The following is a 26,070-nucleotide window of genomic DNA, read 5'->3' as shown; positions in this document are numbered from 1 at the left end:
TGTCCCTTACTCCCTCTTCACTCACTTGAAACTTCACTTATTTTTTCCATTTGAGACTTACTGTTAGCTGTGATAATGCAGTGTCTGGTCCTGGCAAGTACAAGCAAGTCATGCTTGTATGACTATGTCCTTTTATCTTTCTCCCTTTTATTTCCTTTTTTTGGAGGGAGGGTGCTGAGTGACACCTTTTTAAGATATTTTTTTATACATTGTTTGGATTTGATTAGACATTTGCTTGCAGAAGATTGAGTGAAAACTAGATTAACATGAGACATAGATGAAGGCTTGTTTCATCAGTTTTAAAAAGGATAAGAATTAATAAAACAGTTGATATTTCAAGTTCCTGGCTCATATGTGATGTAGATCAGGATAGTACTCTATAGAAAATACTTACAAATTCTAGACCTGAATGCTCTGGTTGGCAAAACCATGTGATTATTATCAAAAAATCTTTGGTAAACAGGTTTGATTTAGTTACACAATCAAAAAAATTTGCCGCTCCTACTGACAATTTTCTTTCTCAGTGACAGCAAGTCCATCTTTATTATGTGAAGGAAGGTTTTTAGTGCTCTCACTGAACACTGCCTAAAATCTATTATCGTTCTTCATCGGCTCCCTGGTACCTCTGGGCAAGAGGCTCCTGTTTCAATGGAGGACTGAATGAGGATACCTGACTGACAGGAAGGTTACTGCGTCAGCAGCAGCTTTTTGGAGACTTTCGTTGGGAAGATTATGGTTCTGAGTATCTGCACATGAACCAAGATCTGCATAAGCAGAAGGAGTGTTTGAACTTACTAATACTCACTACTTTGGATATTACGTGGATGGCTATCCACGTAATTTCTATGCTATATATAGCACCTGAATTAAGATGAATTTCCCATGTGTATTTAGGTAAGTGTAGTAAGCAATGCATTCTCCATGGATGAACCTCTAGAAGCTCTGTTAAACCTGATTCTCTAGCTAAAAGCCAGCAATTAATTCCAAAGCCTATACTGAAAATGTCAGTTATTCACAGCCCAGTACCTTTTTTCCTTTTACTTTCCTTTTAGAGGAATATTTTTCTTCTCACATTTGGAAAGTAAAACAAACTTAACCAATAAAAATATTAAGTTCTGTGATGTAAAGCTAGTATTTATTTACAACTAGCTCTTACAGATAGAAGATTTTTCGGTATGTCTTATTTTTAAAAGCTTGATCTAGTCTCCCCAATTTTGTTTGTCTGGGTATTTTCAGACTGGGGCATTAAAATTTTTCTTCCTTTTCTTTTTTCTGTCTTTTTCCCAACACATAACCATGAAACAATTTCAACTGTACAAAGGACAAAATGTATTCTTTGTAGTCTAAAAGTAGTCTCTGTAGTCTAAAGCTTTCTGTATAAAGGTATTGTAATTTTAGTTCTTTACATATGAAAGGCAAAGAGAGGTAACCTCAGCCTGCTACACAGAAGAAAACTGAGGTCAGTTACTGCCCTTCTGACCTATGAACTTCACTGTTCCAAATAAGATTGGATAATATTCCATGTTTCCACCCCCCTGGACCAGCTGCATGGATGTATTTAAAAAGATTAATATCTTAGTTCCTTCACATTATTCTCTTCCATGATGGCTGATGACTTTAAGCACATATGCCAATGAAGATATATTTAGGTTAGACTATATTTTTAAGACTGTAAGTTAAGTTAAACTATAGGCTAATGACAAGGACTACATTTCTGCAGTACCACATCCCCAACAGACTCCTTTCCAATTTTTTTTTTTTTCAGTGCAGATAAAGTTTGAAATTTTAGAAATACTTAATAAAATAGAACACTTCAAAAAGCTGGGTACTTTTGCAGCTTTTTTTTCCTTTACTATCTTAAGTTCCTTTGCTTTCCTAGTCACAAGGTCACAACTCGTCAATGAGTATTGCTGCCAGATGAATGCAAATTAGTCAACTTGACCACAACAGAGAAATAAAATTATGATTTTATTTAACAATTCATGATGTCACTAAATGTTTGATCCTGCACAAGCACACTATTTTCGAGTTTAAATATTTTACCTCAGAAGAAAATTAATAATAACTTCACTGTTGCCTTCAACTGAATTTGATTTTACTTAAAGTATCACAAATGCTTAATAGAAATTAATTCAACTGCTTACTTGATCTTTGGTTTTTGATGAAGAAGAGCTTTAGTCTCTCTTTAAATGTATTTTCATTCATATAGAATTCAACTTGCACCCTGAAATAATAAAAATAAAGTATTAGCATTGGCTCTGAAAGATAATAAATCAATATTTCAAAATAATTTGTTTCTCTAATGATCTCTTCCTGATAAAAAACTGGAGGGCTTTATAATGACTGTTCAGCCAAAAGCTCACTTGGCTTTGAATGGCTAATCTTGAAAGTTTAAAAAAATCCAAACCAAATAAACAAAAAGAACTCCACCACCACCAAGCAGAAGATTTTTCATTTATCCCCTTTGATGCAGAAAATGATGCAGAATCATTTTCATATTACTTTGACAGTCTACACCACAAAATAAGAAGGTTCTATGCTTTTGGGATTATCATTAGATGACCATTCTCCTATTTGCCTGTTAGTAAGGAAGATTTCCTTGATGTCCAGGTTAAGCCTCCTATCTCAGTTTAACTCTCTTCCTGTCAAAGTGACATTTTAATGATCCTTCTTTTTTCTATCTTGTTCACATTTCTGTTAAATGTTCATGTCTCAGTCCACTTGTTTGTACTCACCTATAATCAAACACTCATGTACCAAACAAAACCACCCTCTCTGAACTTGTTTTTGCCACCATGAAATACTGAGGGCTGAAAGCAAAATTATGTTTCCATCACACAATATTATACAGAAAATAACTCTCCTCATGATCATATTAAAGCAAGAGGGGCATCTTTCCTCCATTCCCTCAGATCTGCCTGGATGTATTTCATCTTTCTGTCCCTCAGTTCAGCCTGAGTACCCCTCATGCAATACTCATACAGACTAGAAGAGAGAATTGTTGCAAGGGTGTATTAGTTCTGCAGAAAAACTCGAGTTCTTCAGAGTTGTGGAACTCCAGTGCTTGCTAGATGATGAGAGCAGCATTAGTCTCATTCTCACTGAAGTCCCTGCTCTGCCCAACATACTGAATCTCCCTCCCCAAGCCAGTTCTCCCCCAGAAATGAATCTCTACCCAGCACATCTGTGCCTTCCTGAGAAGTCAGAGCCCAGCTGGAGAAGATCTATTACTGCTAAAGAATAAAGTAACGCCACATAAATGAGTTACTTCCCTATGTCTCCCTTTCTCTGTAGATCATCACATTTTACACAGCTGCATATACTTTGCTCATAAACATGCTAGAACTTTATTTCAGCATTTCTTCTCAGCAGTCTTTCATCAAATAACCATACTTCAACTACTTGGTTTTATATGTAGTCATAATTTTCTAGCAGAATCCTGACTTTAGTTTTTTCCCTTCTTGCATGTGAAGCCTTCTGCTGACACAGTTTTTGTCACTGTTATCTGTAGTGTCTCTCAAATAGTTATCTATACTAGATATTTCTGTACACTTACAGAATTGGAAGGTTATTTACTTATGTGCTTAGAATGGGTGGCATCTCAGGCAATGTGACTTTTCATGCCTGCTTATCATTAGAAGTTTAGGCATATCACTTTGTAGGACAGGGTCATAAAAAGATGGCTCTGTGATTCACTCAGTGAAGTCAGGTAATTTTAACTAGTCATTGTCTTTGGTGTGTTTTATTGTAGTGTTCCTTGTAGGATGGGTAATTACACTACTTCCTATTCAGAGGAAGCATAAACACAACCTTATTTTTAAGAATCTATTTCCCAATAAAAAATAGGTACTACTGTCATTAATGCAGTAACAGTTTTAGTGGGAAACATCTCCCATGATTTGGCAGCTGCCACATGCTAAGTGTACATACTTAATCTTCAAGGATATATTTCAGGAGGAAACAAAGTGGCACAAGCTATTGAAGTAAGGGATGCTGTTGAAAAGATGCATGGTGTTGGGGTTTTTTTAACACAATCTGAATTAATCTATCAGAGCTTTGGTAAGAAAATTTCAGTAATCGCTCACCGTGAAAAAGCAACATGTTAACAGTGGGCCATGATTTACTGATAAAGAGAGAAGAGGATGTGGGAGCTGATCACCCTCCTATCACCAGCATTATGAATTGCTCTGATAGCCTCCTAACAGCTGTCTACTTGGCTTTTCTTAGAAACCTGTGCTCACAGCAGACTGGGATTCCACAGTGCAGCAGTTTCCATGGCAAAATGGATTACGAATGCTGCTAATGCCACTTCCGTGGCGCTTTCTCCTTTCTCTTACTTTTTAAAACTTGGGCAAAAAGTGTAGTGGCCTTCAACATTTGAAAAAACACACACATTATCACACATCTATAATCAATGCACTCTCCTGATACTCTGGCTACCAGAGAATATTTCACTTTGTTTCTTGAAGGTTGCTATTTAGTAAGTAAAAGTTAAGTATGACCGGCTGAAGGAGTCCCTGGCAAGGACAGAAATTTCTAGATACTGCTCTTTCCCAAGACTGCTTTTTATTTCTAAGAACACTCATTCCACTTGAATGTTTCTTGCAATCTTTTAATGGTTAATATTTTACCTCCAGTATCTGCTCTTTTCTGTATTTTTCCCACTATGAAGTGTAGACTAGAAAAGGAGATTTTTGGGAAAATACAAAAATAAATTTTGATCCCCCACTGAAATACTGAGAATATTTTGTAGCTGTAGTGGTAAACGGCTTGAATAAGATTTTTCTGGGCTAAATTAGTATAAGTTATTAAGGATGTTTCAAGTGAGGGAGTGAAATTCTTGTGACACACTTACATAAAACTTGATTACTCTGTTGCAGGATGTTTGAAATTTGATTCCAAGCAAATGGCTTTGAAAAAATGGCCCACTGTACAGATCAGGGTGATAGTACATGTACATGCACATTACCTGGCCTACAGAACAGATTTGGCTTTATTTTGTATTTATAGTGTAACTTGAAAGTGTAGTTTCAACAATTTGTGCTTTATGTTTATCTTCCTGTAAAAGCCCACCCTAGCCAGAAGGAATTCAAGCTGAAGGATTAAAATGCTATTCCATGATGGTGGGTTACAGGGAGAGAAACGGTTGATGAATGCAAGGATTTTGTTTTTGCAGTCAGTTAACAGCTTCAGAATTTTTCACTGCATGTAGTTGGCATTGAATATTCCATGAAAAGCTGCTTTTGGAAGTGAAAAGAACAGGTCTTATGCTTTACTGACTCTTAATTCAGCTGTGCTGAAAATGCACAAATACCTGATGTGCCTGTAGCAGCATAACTACTGAAGTTATGTTATTGTCCTGAAAACACAGTGTGGTGTGTTAAAACTCAATACCATTGGTAGTGGTCCTCACTCGTTTAAACCCAAACAACAGTGATGTTGCTGAAATAATTTCAAATCTTTCGAACTGTAAGAATCATCTTGAAGTACCCCAAGTCTAAGTACACTGCATTGTTATAATTCAGTTAAGATGCAATTTGAGAAGTACGTTTTAATGTAATACAGAGTATAGCAGGAAAATCCTAACTCCTGTCAAGGACACTAATGAAGAACACTGCTGGTGGCTGTAAAACCCTGGGACCAATCTGTCTGTGCTCTGGCTACTTAACTCATTTTTCCTGCATTTCTCCATTACTATTAACGTCATTCCAACCCCATAGCCACACTTTACCATAGTTACACTGTTATCTTGCACTCTCAAAGCTACAAATTCTCTTTCTTTCATGTTAAAAAACACATTTGGCAGAAATAAATTGTATGAAAGTATGAGCTGGATTTCTCACTGTGTGTGTGCCAAGAGCTGTAAATGTTTATACTGACTATTTATTGATGTTGGAATCAAGAAAAGGTATTAAGTGTACAAACAGAGCCAATCTGAAGAAAAATACTTATATTTATTTAAATCCATCATTTTAGAAAAGGACATCTCATATTTTTCCTACAAAGAAAGCCTTGTAATTGAAAAAGAATACGGGGGGGAGTTTATTGGGATTTGCCAGTTCAACATATGTGAAATCCTGTTAGATTTCAGATCTGAAAGCTTATTATGTGGGCTATACAGACAGGTGCTTAAATATGAAGCACCTGAACTGCTAAAGTGAACTGCTATTATCAGATCTTATTTTACTGCAATAAAAAAGGAAACAGGCAATTTTTTTCTTATAGCTTTCATGAAAAGGATTAGTATATTTTAAGGATGACTGTCACGGGTAACACTTCTATATGAAGTTTTGCACGTTCTGAAACACTCAGAACCCTGTTTTAAAAGCAGAGTAAGCACACTTACTGAAGGTGTTTGCCATGCACTGTGCTGATGAAATCTCACTTTTGCAATATGGTCCTGCACTTTCTTAAAAACGATTTTAACAAGTGCAGAGTACTTAAATCTGAAAGCTATGAGGTCATTTTCTGATGGGGATTTTAATCAGTTTAGTAGGAACAAACCAATAAATATTTTCAAGAAAACTGCAGAACTGTGTTTGTGTAATACTGTCTTGTAGATTCTTTATCATATCTCACACGGGTAAAGTACATGACAGAAGACAGTTCCACAGGGATTTTTACTTAGAAGCTCCCTTTCAGATCAGTGAATGTGAGTTAAACTCTTCGGTGATGTTTTTCCAGACATACCTATATTCACTTGATTATGTAATTGGATGTTAACATAACTAATAAATTCATAGATACTAGGTGTTACCAGTGTAACTATAAATAATTTTCTGCATTAATGAAACAGAAATAGCATAAGCTGAGTTAATAACAACCAGTAAAATAAAGTATTAAGGATGCATAAATAATCTTAGAGGTTAGGACAGTATCTTGTGCTCAAATTTTTTTTTAGTGCCTCATTTCCATAAGTGCTGCTTTAATGGAAACAAAAGTCAGACAGCATCAGAAAACTGACCAAACCAAAATTTTCAGGCTGCACCAAGTAAAAATTTGCATCTGCAACCACAAAAAAATACCTTCTATGTCAAGGCAAACTTTTCTTTTACTGAACTGTTCCAACATCAAAATGCTAAAAAATTCAGGCGATAATTAAAATTATCTTCCTTACAATTTAAATAGTATTGTTACAATACTATTTAAATTGTAAGGAAGATAATTTCAATAGTATCCATTTTTATGGTTATAAATAGAAATGTATCTTAAAATCGGATTGTAGCCAGCTTCATGCTCCTTTTTGCAATCAACTGGCCTCAGTTACATAAAACTGTCTTTGTGAAACCGATACAGGTCTATGGCAGCAATTTAATATTACAGCAACAGAGAGAGGAAATGACATTATCAAACATTTCTGTGGAAAAAATCCCTGCTTTTTTTATTACTTTGAGGGAAAGATTTTTAAGGGAAGACTAATAGCAAGAGATGAGACTCAGCAGCAGGTAGTATGAATGCTTTTCAGTCAATTAATAATACTTTTGGTTTTTTAATCCCTTACTCACAGACTTGCACATTCAAAAAGGAAATTATTATCTCATTCCTGCACTCATGAAGATCCATCAAGAATTCACCATTCTAGAAATGGTGCAGTAATAAAAATTTGCATTCTGTATTAATTGTCATTAGAAATTTTCTTAAAAAGAAAATACTATGATGCTTTACTATGGGAAAAAGAAATCTCTAAGTAGTTTCCCTCACACACTTGACTTTTAACTGCAAATATACTTGTCTGTTGCAAGTCTACTAGCTAAGGTGAGAAAGTTAATAAAACAAATCTGAACGATGCATTAAGAAATAGTGCACTCTGAAGCTAAAGTTTGAAAGAAAAGCACTGAAGGAAGATGCTTGATAAATTTAGCAGATTTTTTTTTTAAAACTTCTTTTTTTCCTCATACAAGGTGAGGAAATGGATATTTTAAAATGTTTTTATTGCGTGTAAAAATAGCTCTTTTTAACTTCTGGGCAAAAATACCTCTCATGTAGGATATATACAGCACAGAGCTGCTGCAATGAAAATTCATTATGAAAGGCTTTCTTACTGGGTAAGTCTGAGTAATGGGATATGATCCATGAGTTTGATTCCAGGCACTATTCAGTTTTATGAAGTTGTGCCAATTAACCAGATCTGAAGAGCAGGAAGGTTAATTTGTTGCTTTTTTTTTTTTTTTTTTCTTTTTATAATAGTGGGAACTACTTGTCAAAAAGAGACTTGAAAGAAATCAAGCATTCTGCGATATGTCTTTTCTGTCAGCCTGGGTTAAATTCTGTTAGAGCATCTGGATCAAAATACAAACTAACCCATTGCAAGCTATTTTCTGTACTCTATTCCTCTGCATCACAACTGCTCATCCCTTATCAGTTGTCGATTTTCTAAAACAAAGGTCTTCCCCTGCAACTCCAGCATTCTCCCTGTCCCCTCCATGATAGGTGAGACACACACTGGGTCAGGTAGTTTGCATGAGCATCTCACACACAGAAATTACTGTTCTTAGACTAACAACACATCTCAAGTTGTTGATTTAAAATTTAACAGTACTTTCTACTACAGGATTTTAATGCTGATCACTGCACACCTTTCATTTGAAGCTTTTTTTTTTTTTTTTTTTTTGCTTACCAAACGTCTGAATGTTGTAATGTTGCCAATTAATTGTTACCTCAGTAAGGCTCCTGTTCTCTCAAAAAACCTCCCATAGTTACTTTCCGGAGTTGACACACCTGTGTCTACCCTGAAGACAGTCTGCACGCTCAGGGGGAGTTTTAGGAGTTTGCTAGCCCTCCATCTATTTGCCTTCTTGCCCCAAGTCTCTCTCTTTGGTGCTCTGAAACCTTTTTCCTGCTACTTCATCCATGCTCAGTGTCCACAATTTACTGTCCACAGTCCTCTCACTTCACCTCCTCCTCCTTCCAGCTCTCCCATCCAAATTTTAAGAAAACTTCGAGTCTCTTCTTCAAAAGAGACTTTTCTCTTTCTCAAAAGAGATTTTCCTTTTCTCTAGTTCTTTGCAGATTTCACCCTTTCTTTCTTTTCCTTTCTTTCTTCCTTCCTTCCTCTATGGAATACACAGCGTCATTATTTGACTAGAAAACACTGAGGAAATGGCACACTGTCCCACCCATGGGGTTTTTTCTCTGCTCTAATTCCCTACATGGACCTTTGCTTTCAGCATCTTTCTTTACACTCTCACCATATGGAATTGCAACTCTGGCTCTGGACTTTACTACTCCTAAAGTTATCATTTCATGACTTTGAGAAATCTGTCTTTTGAGATGTTTACCTTTTCTCTCTTCTTGAATTATTCCATCAACTTTCAGTTTACTAACACTATTGCACATTAGGGCAGCCAACAAATATCAAGGCTTTAATTAATAAACTCTTCAGCACTGCCTAAAAGCCACAAGGGCATCTAAGTTTTGGTGCTACGGCCCTTAAAAATCCTTCTTCTCCAACCCCAACAGAAACTTAATGGTGACCACTTGTGAAAATATCCACTCTACATCCAAAATGGATGGTAGTGATGGAGTTGAGTTACTCCTACCCCAACACTTAACATGTCATGTTATTTCTCTGCAGATTTTATTTGAATAAGTTTTGATTCAATTTGCTCCCCATCTAACACTTTTCTCTTACAAAGCAAGCAGTAAACAGGATAAGGGACATTGTCATGGAGATTATCCAGATAAAGATAGAAACAGGTGTTCAGAGAAATAACAGCCTTAAACTGTTCTGGCAGATTTTGTTATGTCTAAAGAATTACATGAATAAAAATCTTAAAGACTCATTGCTCACTTTAGATGTGGAAGTTTACAGGCCCATACACCTTTCTTACATACAAAGAAATACTCATGAACGAAACGTGCCATTTTCGCCTTATTTCTGGTGTGGTTGGTTTGGGGTTTTTTTGGTGTAGGTGTAGTAGTCCAGAGCTGAACTCAGCAAAAGGCACTGTGTGAACTTTGGTCTCTTGTTAACGAGAGAAAGGATAAACTCATGTTTTGACCTTAAGGAAATGCTGAGCAAACTCTTCTCACTTTGGTCCCTTGCAAGTGACTGGAGTCAGCTCTGATTACCACAGAAATTCAAATTACTATTTACTTAAACCCTACTTCTCATCTCCAAGTCTCCAACTATTCTGTTACTTCTCTTCTGTACATTATCTTTTACTTCTCGTTTTCTAGGATTTCATCTTTTCAAAAACAGCAAGTAGAACAAGGCTGAGAGCTTTGGTATCCTCACAGATTAGATGGCAAATCCCAGTTTTATTTTTACTTTGAAATTAAGAGATTTAATTTCCTGAGATCGCAGCAGAAGGAAGAAGTAAAAAAGCAGATGGATAAAAAAAAACCAAAAAAGCAACAAAAAAACTTTGTGGGTGAATTCCAATCTGTCATTTTTTAAGTATCACATGACCAAGTGTAAAATATAATTTTAAATATATTTTAATATATTTAATTGGTTAATGTTACCTGAAACCAGACCCTTCTTCCCAGTAGATTTGATCCAAAGCACACTGAGATTAATGGAATATTCTATTCACTTAAAACTGAGTAAAATAATAAAACAGTAAAAATATTCAAACTAGATATTTCTCTATTGCTTTAAGCATTTAATTAGTATTTTTATCAAAAAATAAAGGTAATTTTCTTTCCATGTCCACTGTACTATGTATTTTACAAAAAACTGGGAGGTCAATGTGAGATTCAGTAAAGCATATCTATATATTGACTCTAATATAATTCCACAGCTTTTTATTGTCATCATCTTGTTCTATTATTACTTCTGTTTGTTAGCTGTTCTTCTTTTGTTCTTTTTTACTGTATTATGCTAGTTATCCTTGGCAGTCTTCAATTATAGACAACAATTTATTCAGTGTTTCCTGAAACAAATGCACAGCATAATTATATCAAGTCAGAAAAACAAATTTCAAAGACTTTGGGTTTTTTTTCCAAATTCAAATATTGGGATTTAGTAAGTTAATCTACATTTTTACCAATGACATAGTAAATTATAGGGAAGTATTAGCTGCACCCTTCCCAAAAGAAAACGGAACTTTATAAAAAATGGTCTTAAACTACAGTATTCAGTGTGAATTTACACGATCTTCTTATATGGAGTTTTACCCACTGATTAACATTTCATAAGGAGAGAAGTTTCAGAAATGCAATGTTCAAAGATAGAAATGTCAACATGTCATGTCAAAAACATGTCCTTTTTTTCCCCCTCTGAAAATTGTTTTGTTCAATGAGGTAATTATATTTTATATTTTCTTTACTGTTCTTTGAGTAGAAAATAGACTCAGTTTTTCTGAGCCTGAAAAGGAAAATGCGTTCATCAACCAAAGTACTGTTTTGTTTTCACTTCAATTTCATACTACCTAGGATTTTGGACCAAATTAAAACAGAATATGTCCTTTCTATGTCCTGTGAAGTGATAATAACATGATGCCTCAAAATCTGATTCACTAATTCCCTCAAAAACTATTCACTCTGCTGCAGAAAAAATCTTGCAGGTAAAATTCATCTCCAGTGAAAGTCTGGTACTTTGTCTACAACTCACCGATGCCCCTTCTGCAAAGGCAATCCAGGTATGAACTACATTTTCAGAAACCAGTGGACTTACTGCCAAGTCACAGGAAAGTAAGCAGTGAAATTTCCAAGATGCAATAACCTTCACATATTTAGATTTGCCTTAACCAGAATAAAGTTTTAGTCTGCAGTGCTCTTATCTGCAGTCTGTGTGTGCATTCCCCACACCTGTGATACACCTTTGATTCCAATTATTTGACCTCTTGGCTGTTTCCTTCAGCTCAGGAGATGAGAAAGAAGAAAAGTGTTCAATTTCACTCCCTGTTACCACATTTGCCACATACTCCTTTCCTCCCATCCCTGATCCTCACAACTTCCTCTTGCCACCCCCCAGCTGTCAGCACAGTTTGCTTTGTCACCTCCTCATCCCCTCCGGAGAGGGATATGATGAGTGTGGAATAAGTGCCAAAGCTGCTCTCCAGGGCCCTCTGCAGCAGTCTCTCAGAGCAGCTCACACAGCACAAACAAGGCTGGCTGAGATGTGCTATGTGGAAGGTAAATCCTTGTACATATCTACATTGCAATGTAAACATCTTTATTTATATAGGACTGACAAGATTATTGTACTTCCACAGAAACTGCCTGAAAACTGTGCTTGACAGGTGCCTTGTAGTGCAACAGAGTGTAAATAAAAGTCTGACGGTCCAAATCACTATTGCAGCAGTAATCCACAAAGGCCAAAATGATACCACTTATTATTTCACCAGTTGTGTCTTTTAAAAAAGCCCACAACTAGAAGATAAACAAATAGAAACACAAAAGCGTGAGAAAAAACTGTTACAAAGGAGTCATAGTGAGCAGCCACCACAAAAAAAGCTTAAGCACAGGTTGGTGGAAGCAGTAGCAAAGCCTTTTAATGTGGCAAATAAAAGCAGCTGCCCGGGATTTCAGTGTCTGTAGTAGCAAGTACACAGTGTCATTGGGCTCAGCCTGCTGGAACAGAGGGGCACAAGGTTCCCTTTCTCTTGCAGCCTGCAGAGCAGCAAAGAGCAGCCCTGAAAGAAGGACAGGGCCAAGCCTTGGGCTTTAGTTTGAGCTCACTATTAGAAAGCTGCTGCCAGAGTCTTACAATGCAGAGGGGTTCGTGGGGTGAACATGAGGTGTATGACTGATCAACTTGCAGGCAAGGGTATACACAACTTGGGAAATGTGTGTGTGTCTGTGTGTGTGTGCAGCATGGACTCTTTTATAAGTGTAGATTTAGGACCTCTGCAGAAGCAACAAAATCATTAAGGAATAGTCAGCTGCATGCCTTCATTTAATCATCTATTTGATGCTTATCAGGCTTTCAGGACAGTCATCTAGGCAGTTTTTAGTTTACAGAGACAGCAGCTGTTTGATTTATGTCTAGAACTAGACAGTTGTTTATTTATGATCCTGTAGTTCACTGCTCTCAACAATACAATTGCTTGCCAGCTATCATTAAATCTATCAGGACTGACTAACCAACACTTGATTTGCTCATTACCACATAAACCACCAGTACAGATTCCTGTAGAAACCAGATATAAACTCCAAATCACCCACTCAGGTTGTGCTGACTGCTGGAAGACAGCAGTAGGCACATTGTCAACTGAGGATGTTGTTTTATGACCAGTGGAAGAAGCAGCCATCTGTACAAGTCAGGAAGACTTGCTCAGACCCCTACAAATGGGTGATTTCTAAATTAGTCTGACTGGGAATTTGCTGTAATTGGAGACTTTCTTTATTCTTTCTTTCGGAGATTTTCATTCAGATCGGTTTGTTGATCAGACTTCTCTTCATCATTGTGATTCTTACACCTAATGCAAAGGTACAGCAGGAGGCACTCTGGGACAGTGGCAAAGGCAGGCCCCTACTGCACTTGCAGTGTTTGATTTACAGTGATTGTAATCTCTCTGTATTGGTGTGAAAGACAGCAGTAATTTGCTGCCACAAGTTAATGGACCAATTCTTAAATTGGCAAGTAAACAAAATAATGGGAAGAAAGGATGGGTGGTGAGACAACCCAAAGCTCTGCTCTACAGCTATACATGGTGATGTCCATGGAACTGCATTCCTAACTGTGATCATAGAGGTAATTTATGCAGAACACATCACCTTGATACTCGACCATGCTAATAATCATCCATTCAAAGCCCTTTTCACAAACACAAGTTATTCCTGTCTAAGATGCTACTACAGCTGCTTCTCTGCAACCTTTCCTTAATGACACTGCCCGAAAATGTTAACTAATAGAAAAGCTCCAGAGCACATTTTAGCACTTCAGAACACAGCATCTGGACCACTTGGGTGTCACTGGGAAAATACTTATTACTTGTTTCAATAATAATGATATCAATGGTAAGAACAAAATTAAGATAAAATGGAAATGTATGGAAGTAAGTGTTGATGGAGGGAAATGTACAAAGAGGGAATATACCAGAATGAGGCCATATTAAAATAAGCAACAGTGTGTTACTTGCCCTTACATTATTTCCTCTTATCACTCACCACTGTTTGCTAAATAAATGACCAAACAGACCAGTTCATTCTGTTAAGAGACTAAGTCTACCTTTATGCAGATACTCTTCAATTTTAAAAGAAACCTAAATGAGCAAAGACAAATATGGCTGGCCAAAAAAAGAAAATATATTTTAAGAGCTTTCAGCCTTTTAACAATGGCATTTAGAAAACTTAGAATCTTAAATTTCAGCTGTGTAAATTTACACCATCAACTGAAACAGAATTATACACTGCTAGCTTACTAAAATAAAGCGTTCTGTAATTCCCTATTTCAATTTGTAGTGTTTATAAAATCAAAATTGATCCTTTTACAGGCACAGTCAGAATTGCAAGTCAGAACTACAAGTAAGAAGATGCACAAACACGGTATTCCCAAAAGGAGGCTTTTACGGGTCATATTTTTGTGCTAAACTGATTCTGGAGAAGCTGCAGTTACCCAGAGTCAATAGCTAAATCCTCTGTCCCATGCTACTGCACAAACACCAATCTACACCTTGAAGGCTATTGAGCCACTGTTCTGCCCAGGGGAAGGCTGTGTTCTATCTATTGCTGAAATCTTGGCCATTTTTCCTGCATTTATTCTTCCATTTTCATGTTTGCTGACTTCAAATGTCTTTTAAAAATCAAGCCAACCTCAAAACCCTCTAACAGTGTCTCTCAAGTGTCATTTATCTTCCAAATTAAGGGTAGTTCAGTACCCTGAATTTTTCATTGTTCAATTCATATTTGATACATACATCCTGGTCCTGTTGTTAGCGAGGAAAACACATAATCATGGATGATTATGAGGTGCTTTATTGAGAGTTCTGAGAGTCGGGGTACAGACCCAAATCCAACTCCAACGAAGGCGCAGAAGACATGCAGTGTTATAGTCTTCTTCGTTATACAACTCTATGTTAATCATTAAGCCCCCATTGTTCTGTTGTATACACCCAAGCATGAATTTTGGTAAATATCTTCCCTTATGATTCTCACGATTCTGGTTTAAGGTAATAATCACATTCAGCTACCAACAATCGTTACAATTACATAATCTATCATATGATGATTAGGTACAGTTTCACACGACCTAGTAGAGGATAGCTTTATTTCTAAAATACATAGCCCTAAGTACAAATCGTCCTAATCCTCCCTCTCCCCGTGATTACCCAGGCAAAGTTATACTTGATTTGGTTAGAACAATGGTAGCAACATCCTGGTTGCAGTGAAGCTGAGGTTCTATTCCCCAGCTTTGCGGCCACAGAAATTCTTAACCCTATCTTAACACTGTGCCCCATCTACTCACTGCACATGCCTTGACTTGTGCCCCACTCGTTTTGAGAGGGGAATCCTGTGCTGCTCTGTTTCTCTACAGTGACTAGGCTCCAATGCCAGACACTGAGTTGACATATTTTGTAACCACAGTATTGCAGATAAGAGTAAAGTTAAAAATAGCAGGTAAATAAAACCACGGCAAAAGGCGAACCAAAATATTCTCATAATGTGCACCGAGAATGACAAAAATATAAGTACTAGTTAGCATGTCAACAAGAGATGAAAAAGGAATATATGGCACCCATGCCAAGATCTACAAGTTGGATTAGCCTGGGAACAAACTAAGAATGAAGCAAATGACAGATATAAATAGACCATGAGCTGTAGCACTCTGCTCCATTATGAGATAATTGGAAGAGATAGATAAGGGGGAAGTCTAAAGTGAACATCATGTACTAAAATTTTTATAAGGCATTTCAAAAGGCTCTCTAGAGATTGATACTGAAGGTAAAAAAATCACGTGCTCATACAAAGGAAAAGAAGTAAACAACACAAAAAAGTAAAATAAACATGTTACGATATAAAATGAATGCCTATCCTCAGTAAAAATGCCACAGAAACTGTAGAAACACGCCCTTTTTTGTATTTTTAAAATAATAAATCAGTTTAAAAGTCACAGAGGAAAAGAAGCTACTGAATAAGAAGGTAACAACTTGAAAAAAAAATGTAGTACAAACCCCTGTTTCATAAAGGAATGTACAGATAGAACAAGAGCCTTCTAACAGAATAAAACAGGTAACTTCTTACTGACATAGCAGAGCAGAGGCTGGTTTCACCTATAAAGCAGAAATAAAGCATAGCAAAATTAATCTTTATTTGCCTTGAAACCAGACAATAAGACCTCTATACCAACAGCATTTAATATATTTTTCAAATTGTATACATCTACTTAGTTGAATTCGAAGGAATTATAAATCCATACACTTTACTCCCTTTCTATGGTGTGGATATATTAATTGTTTAGGTAAAAAATGTGTTCATTAATATTTATTAACCAGACTCTGACCTCTGTGCATCTGGTCACAGAGATGCTAAAAAGACCCATATACATTTCTTCCCTAAGCAGACATATATCCTGCTCCATTAAATGAGATTTTTTGCTGTTTATCTTACCACAGGCTAAGAATTGATCTTTATACCTCGTAAAGCAGGAGCAAAAGTAAGAACTTGTGCTCACTTTTCAATCTTCATCCCTTTGTTATAAAGAAATTAGTCTACTTCAGTAACTTTTCAAGCTCAGGTTTCCTGATATTCTACTGCATGCACCCTTTCCCCAGGATTTTATCTTGTAATGCAAGTGGAGGATATATGTTTTTAACAAGGAAAAGGAAAAGAACAATAAACAATTTCTAGGACTGTGCAATTTGGAAAATCAAACAGTTCCAAGGTCTTTAATAATTTTTCTTCCCTTTCTAACAGCTCTACCCATCTTTCCCTCCTGGTATCTCTGTGACTGAACTAAGGGTCTGCAATTGCATTGTTACAGCTGGAAGTCTGAACAATTACCTGAAAGGCAATGCAAAGCTTACGACTTGTAGTTTACCAGCTTCACTGGAAGAGCAGGAAGACAATGGTTATGTTGCTACCTACATTTTACACATCTAATCCACTCATTTTATCATAGGTACTAAGAGCAAATATGCCCTTCTCCTGCATGTCTGATTCAAATCCCTGCTGCAGCCAGGGCTTCTCGCATTGTCTGTGGTCATTTGCTTATTTCAGCACTCTACTCTTCAGCTCTAAAAGGTTTCCACAAAAACTACAAATAGATAAAAGTTATAAAATCATGCTCTCGTCTCGTACCTCAGAGTGCTGTGAAATGTACATCATAATCACTAAAATGGGAATGAAACAATCTCAGTTAAAATGACAGAGTGTAAAATGCCTTGTCTTCAAAAAGCTTCAGATTCTTATCACTAATGAAGCCATGCAATAATGGCTGACTTGGGGGAATCTGATGAGAAAGCTGTAACCAATTCAGTCTAGACTCAGAGATTAAATAAATTAGTCTACCTGGAGTTTTGGTTTTGTTTTCCTCAGAATCTTTTTTTATGTTTCAATTCTGCACAGTTGAAAAGGAAATTAGTATAATTTATCAATAGAATAATTTTATTCCAGTTGACTGTATGGAACTGTTTCTCCTCTGGAAATGGAGAAGTGTATCTCAGATATATTCAAATATGCTGTTAAACAGCATTCCTACTATATTTATGGAGCCTATTTATGCCAGTATTTCAGCATTTATCCAGCAAGCCCACCTGTGCTGCCATATAATGGGTGAGATGATCAAATACCACCGCAAAAATTTCTATACCACTCTGACTTCTCTCTACCTGCCTTTAAGAATCACCAAATTTTCAATGAAGCTACTGAATTAACTTTTAGCACATATGACTACACTTTTTTTTTATTCTGAAGATCAACTTGACATGTAATTTTATTTTTAAGCTTATCTTTGTAAAATCTTATCAAAATCTCAGCCAGACTTCAGAGTAAGATTTAGATCTTCTGTCTATGGTTAGAGAGCTATGCAGTGATAAGATATGTATGATATGTATGAAGATTTTAATCCTTGTAAGGTTAATGAGAGCAGAACTTCCTCTTGGCTACCTAAATGCCACCTACTTTCAGCTTATCTGATGATTTTACATTTTAAAGGAAAGCTTTACACACAAAAGAAAGAATATTTCAGCCTATTATTTGGCACTTTAAACTTCAGCCTGGGGTACATTCCAAATTAAAATAAACAAAATTAAAAGGAATATTGGTCATGCTTTGATTTTTAATATAATTAGTTTCCCAGACTCCTGATCCTCCAAATTAGCCAGTTTACATTCTCTTGAAATAATACTTGAAATGGGACCTGGTGCTAAGGTTTACAAGAAAACCAAGTGCTACAGTAGGCAGTTACCATTTTTGTGTCTGCTTGTTGTTTAACATTGGACTTGTAGAGAAGTTGTATTTACAGAAGCACCCAAAGCATCTCCATCCTTAAAATACTGAATAACAAATTAGCATATTCTTTTCAACATTTTGACTGATACATGTCTTATCTGTGAACCTCTCAATCTCCTAGAATATTTTTAGATTGTCAAACACTGGTTGCTAAGCTGTCACCTGAAATATTCTATTTAGGAGCTGACAGTATGCATTGCCATTTAAAATATATAAAATAAGAGGGGTACACTCGCAGAATGCTCCATGAACCTCAATATAGGGTAGCACAGGATGGTTTCCAATTATTACTAGTCATACATACAACCCAACTCTGTAGGGACTGAAAATGTAGTCATGCATTTATCACGACTCATTTATCAAATTCAGAGTAATAAACTATTATTTCACATTTGATAGTGAAAAATTCAGCACAGTGAAAAATTCAGCACAGTGAAAAATTCAGCACAGAATTTACTGGACTTTTGTTTAGATTGTGTTTCTATTTTATCTGTTATGCCTATATTTATTCTAGTGATAAGGGCAAGTGAAGCTAGTTTTGAGTTTTCCATACATTGGAAAATCTCTGCAGTTATATCTGCTGCCTTAATAAGTTATATTGGATCAAGGTGCAATAAATAAAGTTGATTAGAAGTCATGATATTATATTGCCTGGTACTTCAATGGGAAAAAACCCTCTACTAAGACTGTGACCCATAAAATGAACTCCTCTTTAGAAGAAGGTGATACTCAACATGAAAAGACGAAAATTTGCAAATTACTTAAAAAGAAGTTTATATGTGCCCCAATCCTCCCTAACTGTCAGGACACTTTCTGGCTTTCTTCATATAGATTTAGTAGGCGTACAGTATTTAAATGACACATAGGGAATACAACTCTGGCCAAAACAATAATATATACGAGTGATGGAGAATTCGTACAATTGCACTTTAGGTGGCATGGCAATCTCACAGATAAAACACTGGTGTTTGGCTCTCACAGTATAGTTTCACCTATGAATCTGCTGGAGGTAGAGTGTATAGGAAAACAGGAGAGCATGGCAAATAAGGAACAGAGCTGGTATTTGGGGTTTTTATTTATCTGTAAGGAAAAACATCCAAAACAATATACAATGAAGCTTAATTTTTATAGCTCTTTCTTGATTCCAGTCATAGCCAGCAGTATTTCCAAAGGAGAAATATCACTAGTTAATAATAGCATTCTTAAAGGTTATGATACTAAACTTCTAACTATTTTTGGAGTTTTTAGTGACTAAAAATATTTCACCATTATCTTTTGGGTCATATTCCATAATTCTGTACTGACCATTGTCACAAAACACACAAGAGCATGGAATAACATTACATCAGATAACTTAATTTTTTCTTGTGTGTTTATTTCTTCCTCAAGCTACATTTTCCCCTCTAGTTGGAAAAGATTAGGTAGGATGCAAGACAATGACATCAAAGGCAAAAAAAAGTTGAAGGTAAAAAAAAGTTAAAGTTAGGTTAAAAGCTTAAAACTTTTTTCAGTACTGTGCTCAATTCCCCAGTTGTCCACAGGTTTGCTTAAATTAACAGTATTTGTTTATTACAGGGCAGGAAATTATGGGAACCATGCCTGATCTGGAAGGGAAAAAAGTCATAAGAAGTCAAATAAAATTTGTCAGGAACTTCCCACAGACACCTTAACAAGCCTAGAAAGAACTTTTCTGAGACTCCATTTATAGCTGAAGTGCTAAAAAGTGAAAAAGAAAAAAAAAATTATACCACATATGCTTTTTACACATGCTCAGGAGCAGGGTAACTTTATAAAAAGGAGTGTCTTTTTAAAGTTACATATTGAGACAGTCCACATATGCAATCTGGAAACACTTAGACAACGCCCCAAAGTATGCCATTAGAATGTCAACAACCCTGAGCAGTAATACAGGGATGAATATCAGAGTATAGCAATTTTCCTGCAGTGATGGGAGCTGTGTACACCTAAGTCTCCCACAAGCATGTGTTTAGCAGCCACACAAAAGGTGAGTATTTAACAAGTAAATACAAAGAGGAGCATTCAGGCAAAGACTCAGGAAAAGACATAAAGCAAAAGCCCAGTACTTGGCAGGAGGCATCTCTCCTGCTGCTCCCCACAGAGGAAGTGTTGTGGAGACTCCATTTCCTCTACCAAGTCATCAGGAGAAGACTGCTGATAACATTTCCTGCTGATGATTCCCCCCCAAAGAATTGCACCTTGATACGTATCTGTCTTCCCTCTCTAGTATTTAAAGCTGCTTTGGCTCCAATGGTGACATCCAGGTGGAGGATAAAATATGTAGAATTTCTGAAGTAATAGTTGCAGCTTAACATATGCATACAGTGCAATATATCTAACAGTGGATTGGAATTGATTCCTTCCTTTCAAATGGAGCCTGATGCACAGATATGATTATTGTTTTACACAGAAAAAAAATTACAAAATTTTCATATAAATTATAAATGTCTCATTAAGGAGTGGCAATGATTCAAGAACTCTGAACGCATAATTGAACAAGTGCTTTAAAAGTCATTATTATCTCTAAAATGTCACCTGTCTGATACTGTTCTCTCCATAGCTAACAGGGTACATATAATTACTGACTTCATATAAATCTCAGTCTCCTTACTCAGAGTGAGCTATTACACTTCCTGATTAATCATAAGGCATGGTTTAATTACCTCTTCATTACTTTAAGAAAAATTTAAAATATCAAGTTTCACAATATTTTAGAAGTTTAATTCTGTCATCTTTATTCATATTAAATAACACTTAGTACTCTCTGAAGTAAAATGCTGCTCATCAGTTTTATGGCTGGCAGAATAGTTTGCCCGGTATTTAATTTTTCAGAGTAATGACATCAAACTTTCAAAATGTGCCTTGTGTGTGTTTAGAAAATCATTTACCAAGTGCCTTCAGAATACTGGCCTAGTCAATGTAAACCCTGGGTTTTCCCCCTTAAATATAGCTCCCAAAATGAATGCATAAATTTCAGATTTTGATGGCTTTTTTGACAGTCAAGTTATTTAAAATCTCTTTAGCTGACTGTATCGGTGAGGTGGGTCAGGACAGGTGTTGTTCTGTCATCTTATTTTCATATCTGATATAGACTTTAGTCCTGAGCAGATTTAGGTGGGATATACGAATAGAATGAGGAGAGGTCTGTGTTCATGGTCAGAGCCAGCTGTATGGATGCCAGGAGGTCTGATAGCCAATTCTCCAATGTCTAGGGTGATACAAGAAAGCACAGAAATATTCCCAGTATTCCCAGCTCTCTCCATCTGGCCACTTTTGTCACTGTAAAGTGGCCCTGCCATCTTAGAAAGGAAATGAATTTCTAAATGCTCAGGTCAGCTCAGCCTGAAGTCGAGTAGCAGCAGGGTGCTACACGACTCTACGTCCCCACTCATCTGCCCTAGAAGAGGACATTCACCTCTTATTCTTGATAACAGTGATCTTCTAACAGCTTGCTCTTACCTGCAATTAGGAGCAAAACCTGAGGTCTTCCACAACAGTCTCCTACCAGCCCATGCTATTTCACAGCAGACTGCCTTTTAGGGACTCCTGAAATTCTCCTCTCTCCTACACGCTCAGAGGTACTTCCTCCATAATCTGAAACGTTCCCAAGAGCCAGCCTTGTTCTTCCTACATGAAATGCTCTGCCAACAACACACTGAAATCCCAACATTCTGAATCACCAGTTGAGCTGGTCACAGTGACTGCCACAATTAATTGTCTTAAATGGATTCATAATGTCAGCATGAATTTAACTCACTTTGTTGTTCTTTTCCGAACTCAAACTGTGATCTGTGAACTGCCAAAAAAATAGAAGAAAATTATGGAAATTCTAATCAAGACCTTAAAATTAATCCAGTGCATTTTGAATGTTGTTTGTATCATTTTAGCTAAATTGTAATTTTCATGCAATCTGCGGTCAGTGCCAGTACAAAAATAAATCATCATGTGGGTCACTGTTTGGATGCAGTTCCCAGTGTCAATAAGACAAAATATCTGCAACAGCTCTTGTGAGATTAGCTTCTCTTTTATGGTAATTTTAGGTAGGTGAAAAAAAACTACTTAGATTTTGATAGTCTTTATAAAACCAGGTTGACTAATCAACATCTGCACATTACAGTTTGCTCCACTTTTTGTGTTTGTATTATGTTCTTTGAATTACTACTGAGAGAGCAAAACAGTAATTAAAGACTGGACATTATCTACAAAAATGGCTCTTCAAAAGATATTTGTTGAACTAAAACCCCTTTGAACAATGATTGAATTCTAGATCCCTGTACACAGTGAAAACATAGCTTGCTCACTTCTCAAAAGGGTACATTCAGCTAAATATAGAGCTTAGCCTTTAGTCCTTCTGTTAGAGCTGTCTCTGCTCCATGGTGAGAACTTACAGGGCAACAGTGATAAGTGACCAGTGCCCTCAGCTTCTTTTGAATTTGGTGTGAAGATGAGAAACTAAATCCCATTTCAGGGTCAGGGAATGTTGTGTATCAACAAGTGTTATTCAGAAGCGACAAACATAACCACAGTTTTCCTTTTGCAGTGGAGCTTGTTGGGTTTTTTCCCCATTGGCATTTGGTTCAGACTAGGTTTTGTAACCCTGGTTTTGTCTGTAGTGCAGTTTTCTTGAGCCACAAGGACAAGAGAAAACTAAGTGAGAAAAACATATCTCTAGAACATTTTTGGTTATTTGGAACAATAAATGAGGGAGGCTATTTTATAATGCTTATTCCTTATTACATATTTTAACAATCACTATGCTGTGAAGGACCTCTGTAACTTTAAGCTACAAATACAGCAAATGCCATTATCTCTAACATCATAGAAAACTATAGGGCAAAACTCTTTTCTTTACAAAATGCCAAAGGGGTGTGACTAAGCGTACAGAATTTAGGAGGGAAGGCCAGACTTTCCTGGCAGAGCTAAACCATAGTGAGGAGTGCTGCTCAAACTGAGTCATTATCCCTGCCAGGTACATGACCCTTGGGCTGGTGGCTGTTGGAGATGCAGTTATTAATGGCTAAATCTGGCAGGAGACTTGTCACACCCAAGCACAGGGGTAGGAGAAGAGAATCCAGGTGACCTCACCCCTGGTAAGTAACAGCTGTCTTAATTAACCAATACAGCCTCAGCCCTGATGAGTCACAGCTGCATCCAACAAGGATAACCGAGTAGAAGAGGGAGTGAGCTGGCAAGGGGAGGATCATCATAGAGGAGGAACCTCCGAGGAGCATGAAGGAAAGAATCATGAAGCAGGATCCTGGGGCTAGAGAATCCCTGCAGTGAGGTGAGTGTGGGTGTGCAGTCACAGTCTGGCAGGGTAAAAGCCTGCAGTCACAGTCTGCAGACTGATCCCTGCAGTCAGAGTTTAGCAGGAAATGACCAGCAGTCAGAGGCTGCAAGGGAAACCTCCAGCAGGAGCTTGCTGCAACCAGAGCCAGTGAATAGCTAGAGTCAAGATGACTGCACCATGAAAAGGAATAAACCAGGACCCTTTTTATGCTGTGTTTAACAATAAGTCTGTGCCTCAGCTCATTTTTACCCTCTAATAAGAGGGCTGCTGCAACAGGCAGCCTTCTCTTTTTTCTATCTCAGTAGGTAACTTACACTGATCTTAACCTAATGCCTTCCTTCCACATCTTCCATAGCTTGGTATTTGTCAAGGAAGGCACAGAGATGAGACTTGGCAACCTGCTTTCCACCACAAAAATACGGCACTTCCCACCAAGTATCTCCCTAAGTGGAGGCAGGATTTGTCCCTCAAGATACTTTTGAGTAAATAATAATATCACTGTTTTTATCTGTGAGGATAAACACTGGATTTTGTCTCCTAATGACTGTTTCTGTTTTATTGCTACTTCCCACCAGGAAGTTGACTGCTAACATAATTAGCAGATGATTGCATGGAGGAGGCTGAAATCTTTAACAGCTGTTTTAAGGCATTCTGCACCAAATCTTCTATGCTGCACAACACTTACAGCTCTTGAATGGCATTCTCTCCAGTGACACAGATTATGGGACCATGCAGTGGAGGTCTCCAGAAAGGACTTAACTTGTTTATTTACTCAGGAAAAAAAGGTGAAGAATCCACACTAAAAGTGCTTAGTAGATTAGTATAAGCATCTGGGCATACTATGTCAGAACTCAGATAAGATAAAGATCACCTTTGATTGTGAAGTATAGAAATTGAACACATAGTGCAGAAATGGTCAGCAGATTTTTAAAACTTTACTCTTTCTATAAAAGGAAGTGCAGACACTTCTGATGCTTCAAGTGATCTATTTCTTTGTTACAGGATAAAGGGAAGACAATAGGAAATATGCCATTTGTTATAGAAGAGTTACTATGAAAGAAAGGCAGAGTGCAGCACAGAGCTTACCATCATAAAATAAATGGTCGTAATCATTGAATGTGATAGAATAATAATCATAAAATTAAGATGGAAAGAACTGCTTTAACTCCCGATGGAGTATTATAGAGTCTGCCAGATGTAAAGTAGTATGTGTCAAGTTGTAGATGGAAAAATAAGAGCTTTAGCAATAAATCTATAATTAAGTAATGACTGAAGTACCAAGCACATTTACAAACTGTGCATCATGTTGTCCCAGAAGAGGAAAACTAGGGTTTTCCCTAGGGTCTGTGAGAGTTTTCAAGATGAGACATTTAAATGGATTGTGCAGTATAAAACTTCTGCTGGGATGTGCTACTAACATCTTCTTTGGACAGATCCAGCCATAGCAGCACTGAAATGACTATTTTCTTTCCATGTCCTTTCCCAATTCCACACCGTGTGCTAGTTTAAGTGGAATATAGAAACACAGAAACAGTGCATTTTGGCCTCCACTGTTGTTGCAAGAAATATGGTAAAACACAAATTAGAAGGAAGCTAATGGTACTGCCTGCTACGAAGCCTTACTTCCTCTCCCTTACACACAGGTGTTTTATCTGTAATAGGGACCTAGTCAAGATAAATTTAGAAGGAGGGTGAGTATGGAAACATATTAACATTTACTTTCCTGGGACTGTGCTCCCTAACTTGCCACAAGAGTGTAAACTTGGCCCTCTTGCTGTGGTACATGCAGCAGTTCTACAAATGTTAATTTTTTTTTAAGCAGTGAGAAAGGGCTTGGCTTGTACACACAGCAAGCTTTTCCAGGGTTTAGGGCAACTCAGACTTTTTAACTACTACTATGCAGAGTCTCACTGCAAGATATGAAAACACTTGCTCTCTTGGAGAGTTAGACTATTAAGATCTTGAGCAATTTCAATCAACATCAAGCTTTTGCACTGGATTTTAGGCTTCTAAATCTCTTAATGGGTTTCGAAAATTTAGTTACAAGGGCAAATCAAGATAAATTTGACAATATCTGCTCAAGTCCTTTTATTTGTAGCCTCTGTTAAATGAAAGAATTCCTGTAAGTTAACATGTTTTCTAAAATGAGGCCAAATTGACTAAAGTATTTCTTGAAGGAAAGAGGAGGATTATATTGAAGAAACTGTAATAGAATTTTCTTTTGAGGAAATTATAATAGAATTTTTACAGAAGTTGAATCTAGACTCAGTTATGTTAAATCACTTGAATCAGAAACATGCTGGCTTTTTATCTGCTTAACAATCTCAGGTGATTTCCAAAAGGAAAGGCAAAGGGAGGGCTTTACTCACTAATTCACACTGTGACAAATGACTGTTAAAGTGCCTTCTGAGATTTACAGTGGG

The 26,070-nt window shown here is 36.8% G+C and overlaps 1 protein-coding gene across 3 annotated transcripts in view; it reads right to left on the bottom strand.

Annotated features, from left to right (window-relative positions):
- KCNT2 (potassium sodium-activated channel subfamily T member 2) overlaps window positions 1–26,070 on the bottom strand; it is a 116,396-nt gene that overhangs the window by 84,744 nt on the left and 5,582 nt on the right. For all 3 annotated transcript variants that reach the window (XM_066324625.1, XM_066324628.1, XM_066324626.1), the window contains exon 2: window positions 2,145–2,224. In XM_066324625.1, coding sequence (XP_066180722.1) covers window positions 2,145–2,224 — 80 coding nt within the window. The remainder of the gene's footprint in view (window positions 1–2,144; window positions 2,225–26,070) is intronic.

This window comes from Sylvia atricapilla, chromosome 9, assembly GCF_009819655.1.
Source record: "Sylvia atricapilla isolate bSylAtr1 chromosome 9, bSylAtr1.pri, whole genome shotgun sequence".
NCBI classification, from domain to species: domain Eukaryota; kingdom Metazoa; phylum Chordata; class Aves; order Passeriformes; family Sylviidae; genus Sylvia; species Sylvia atricapilla.
The sequence above is the reverse complement of the archived record's forward strand: the minus strand, read 5'-3'. Positions and strand labels throughout refer to the sequence as shown.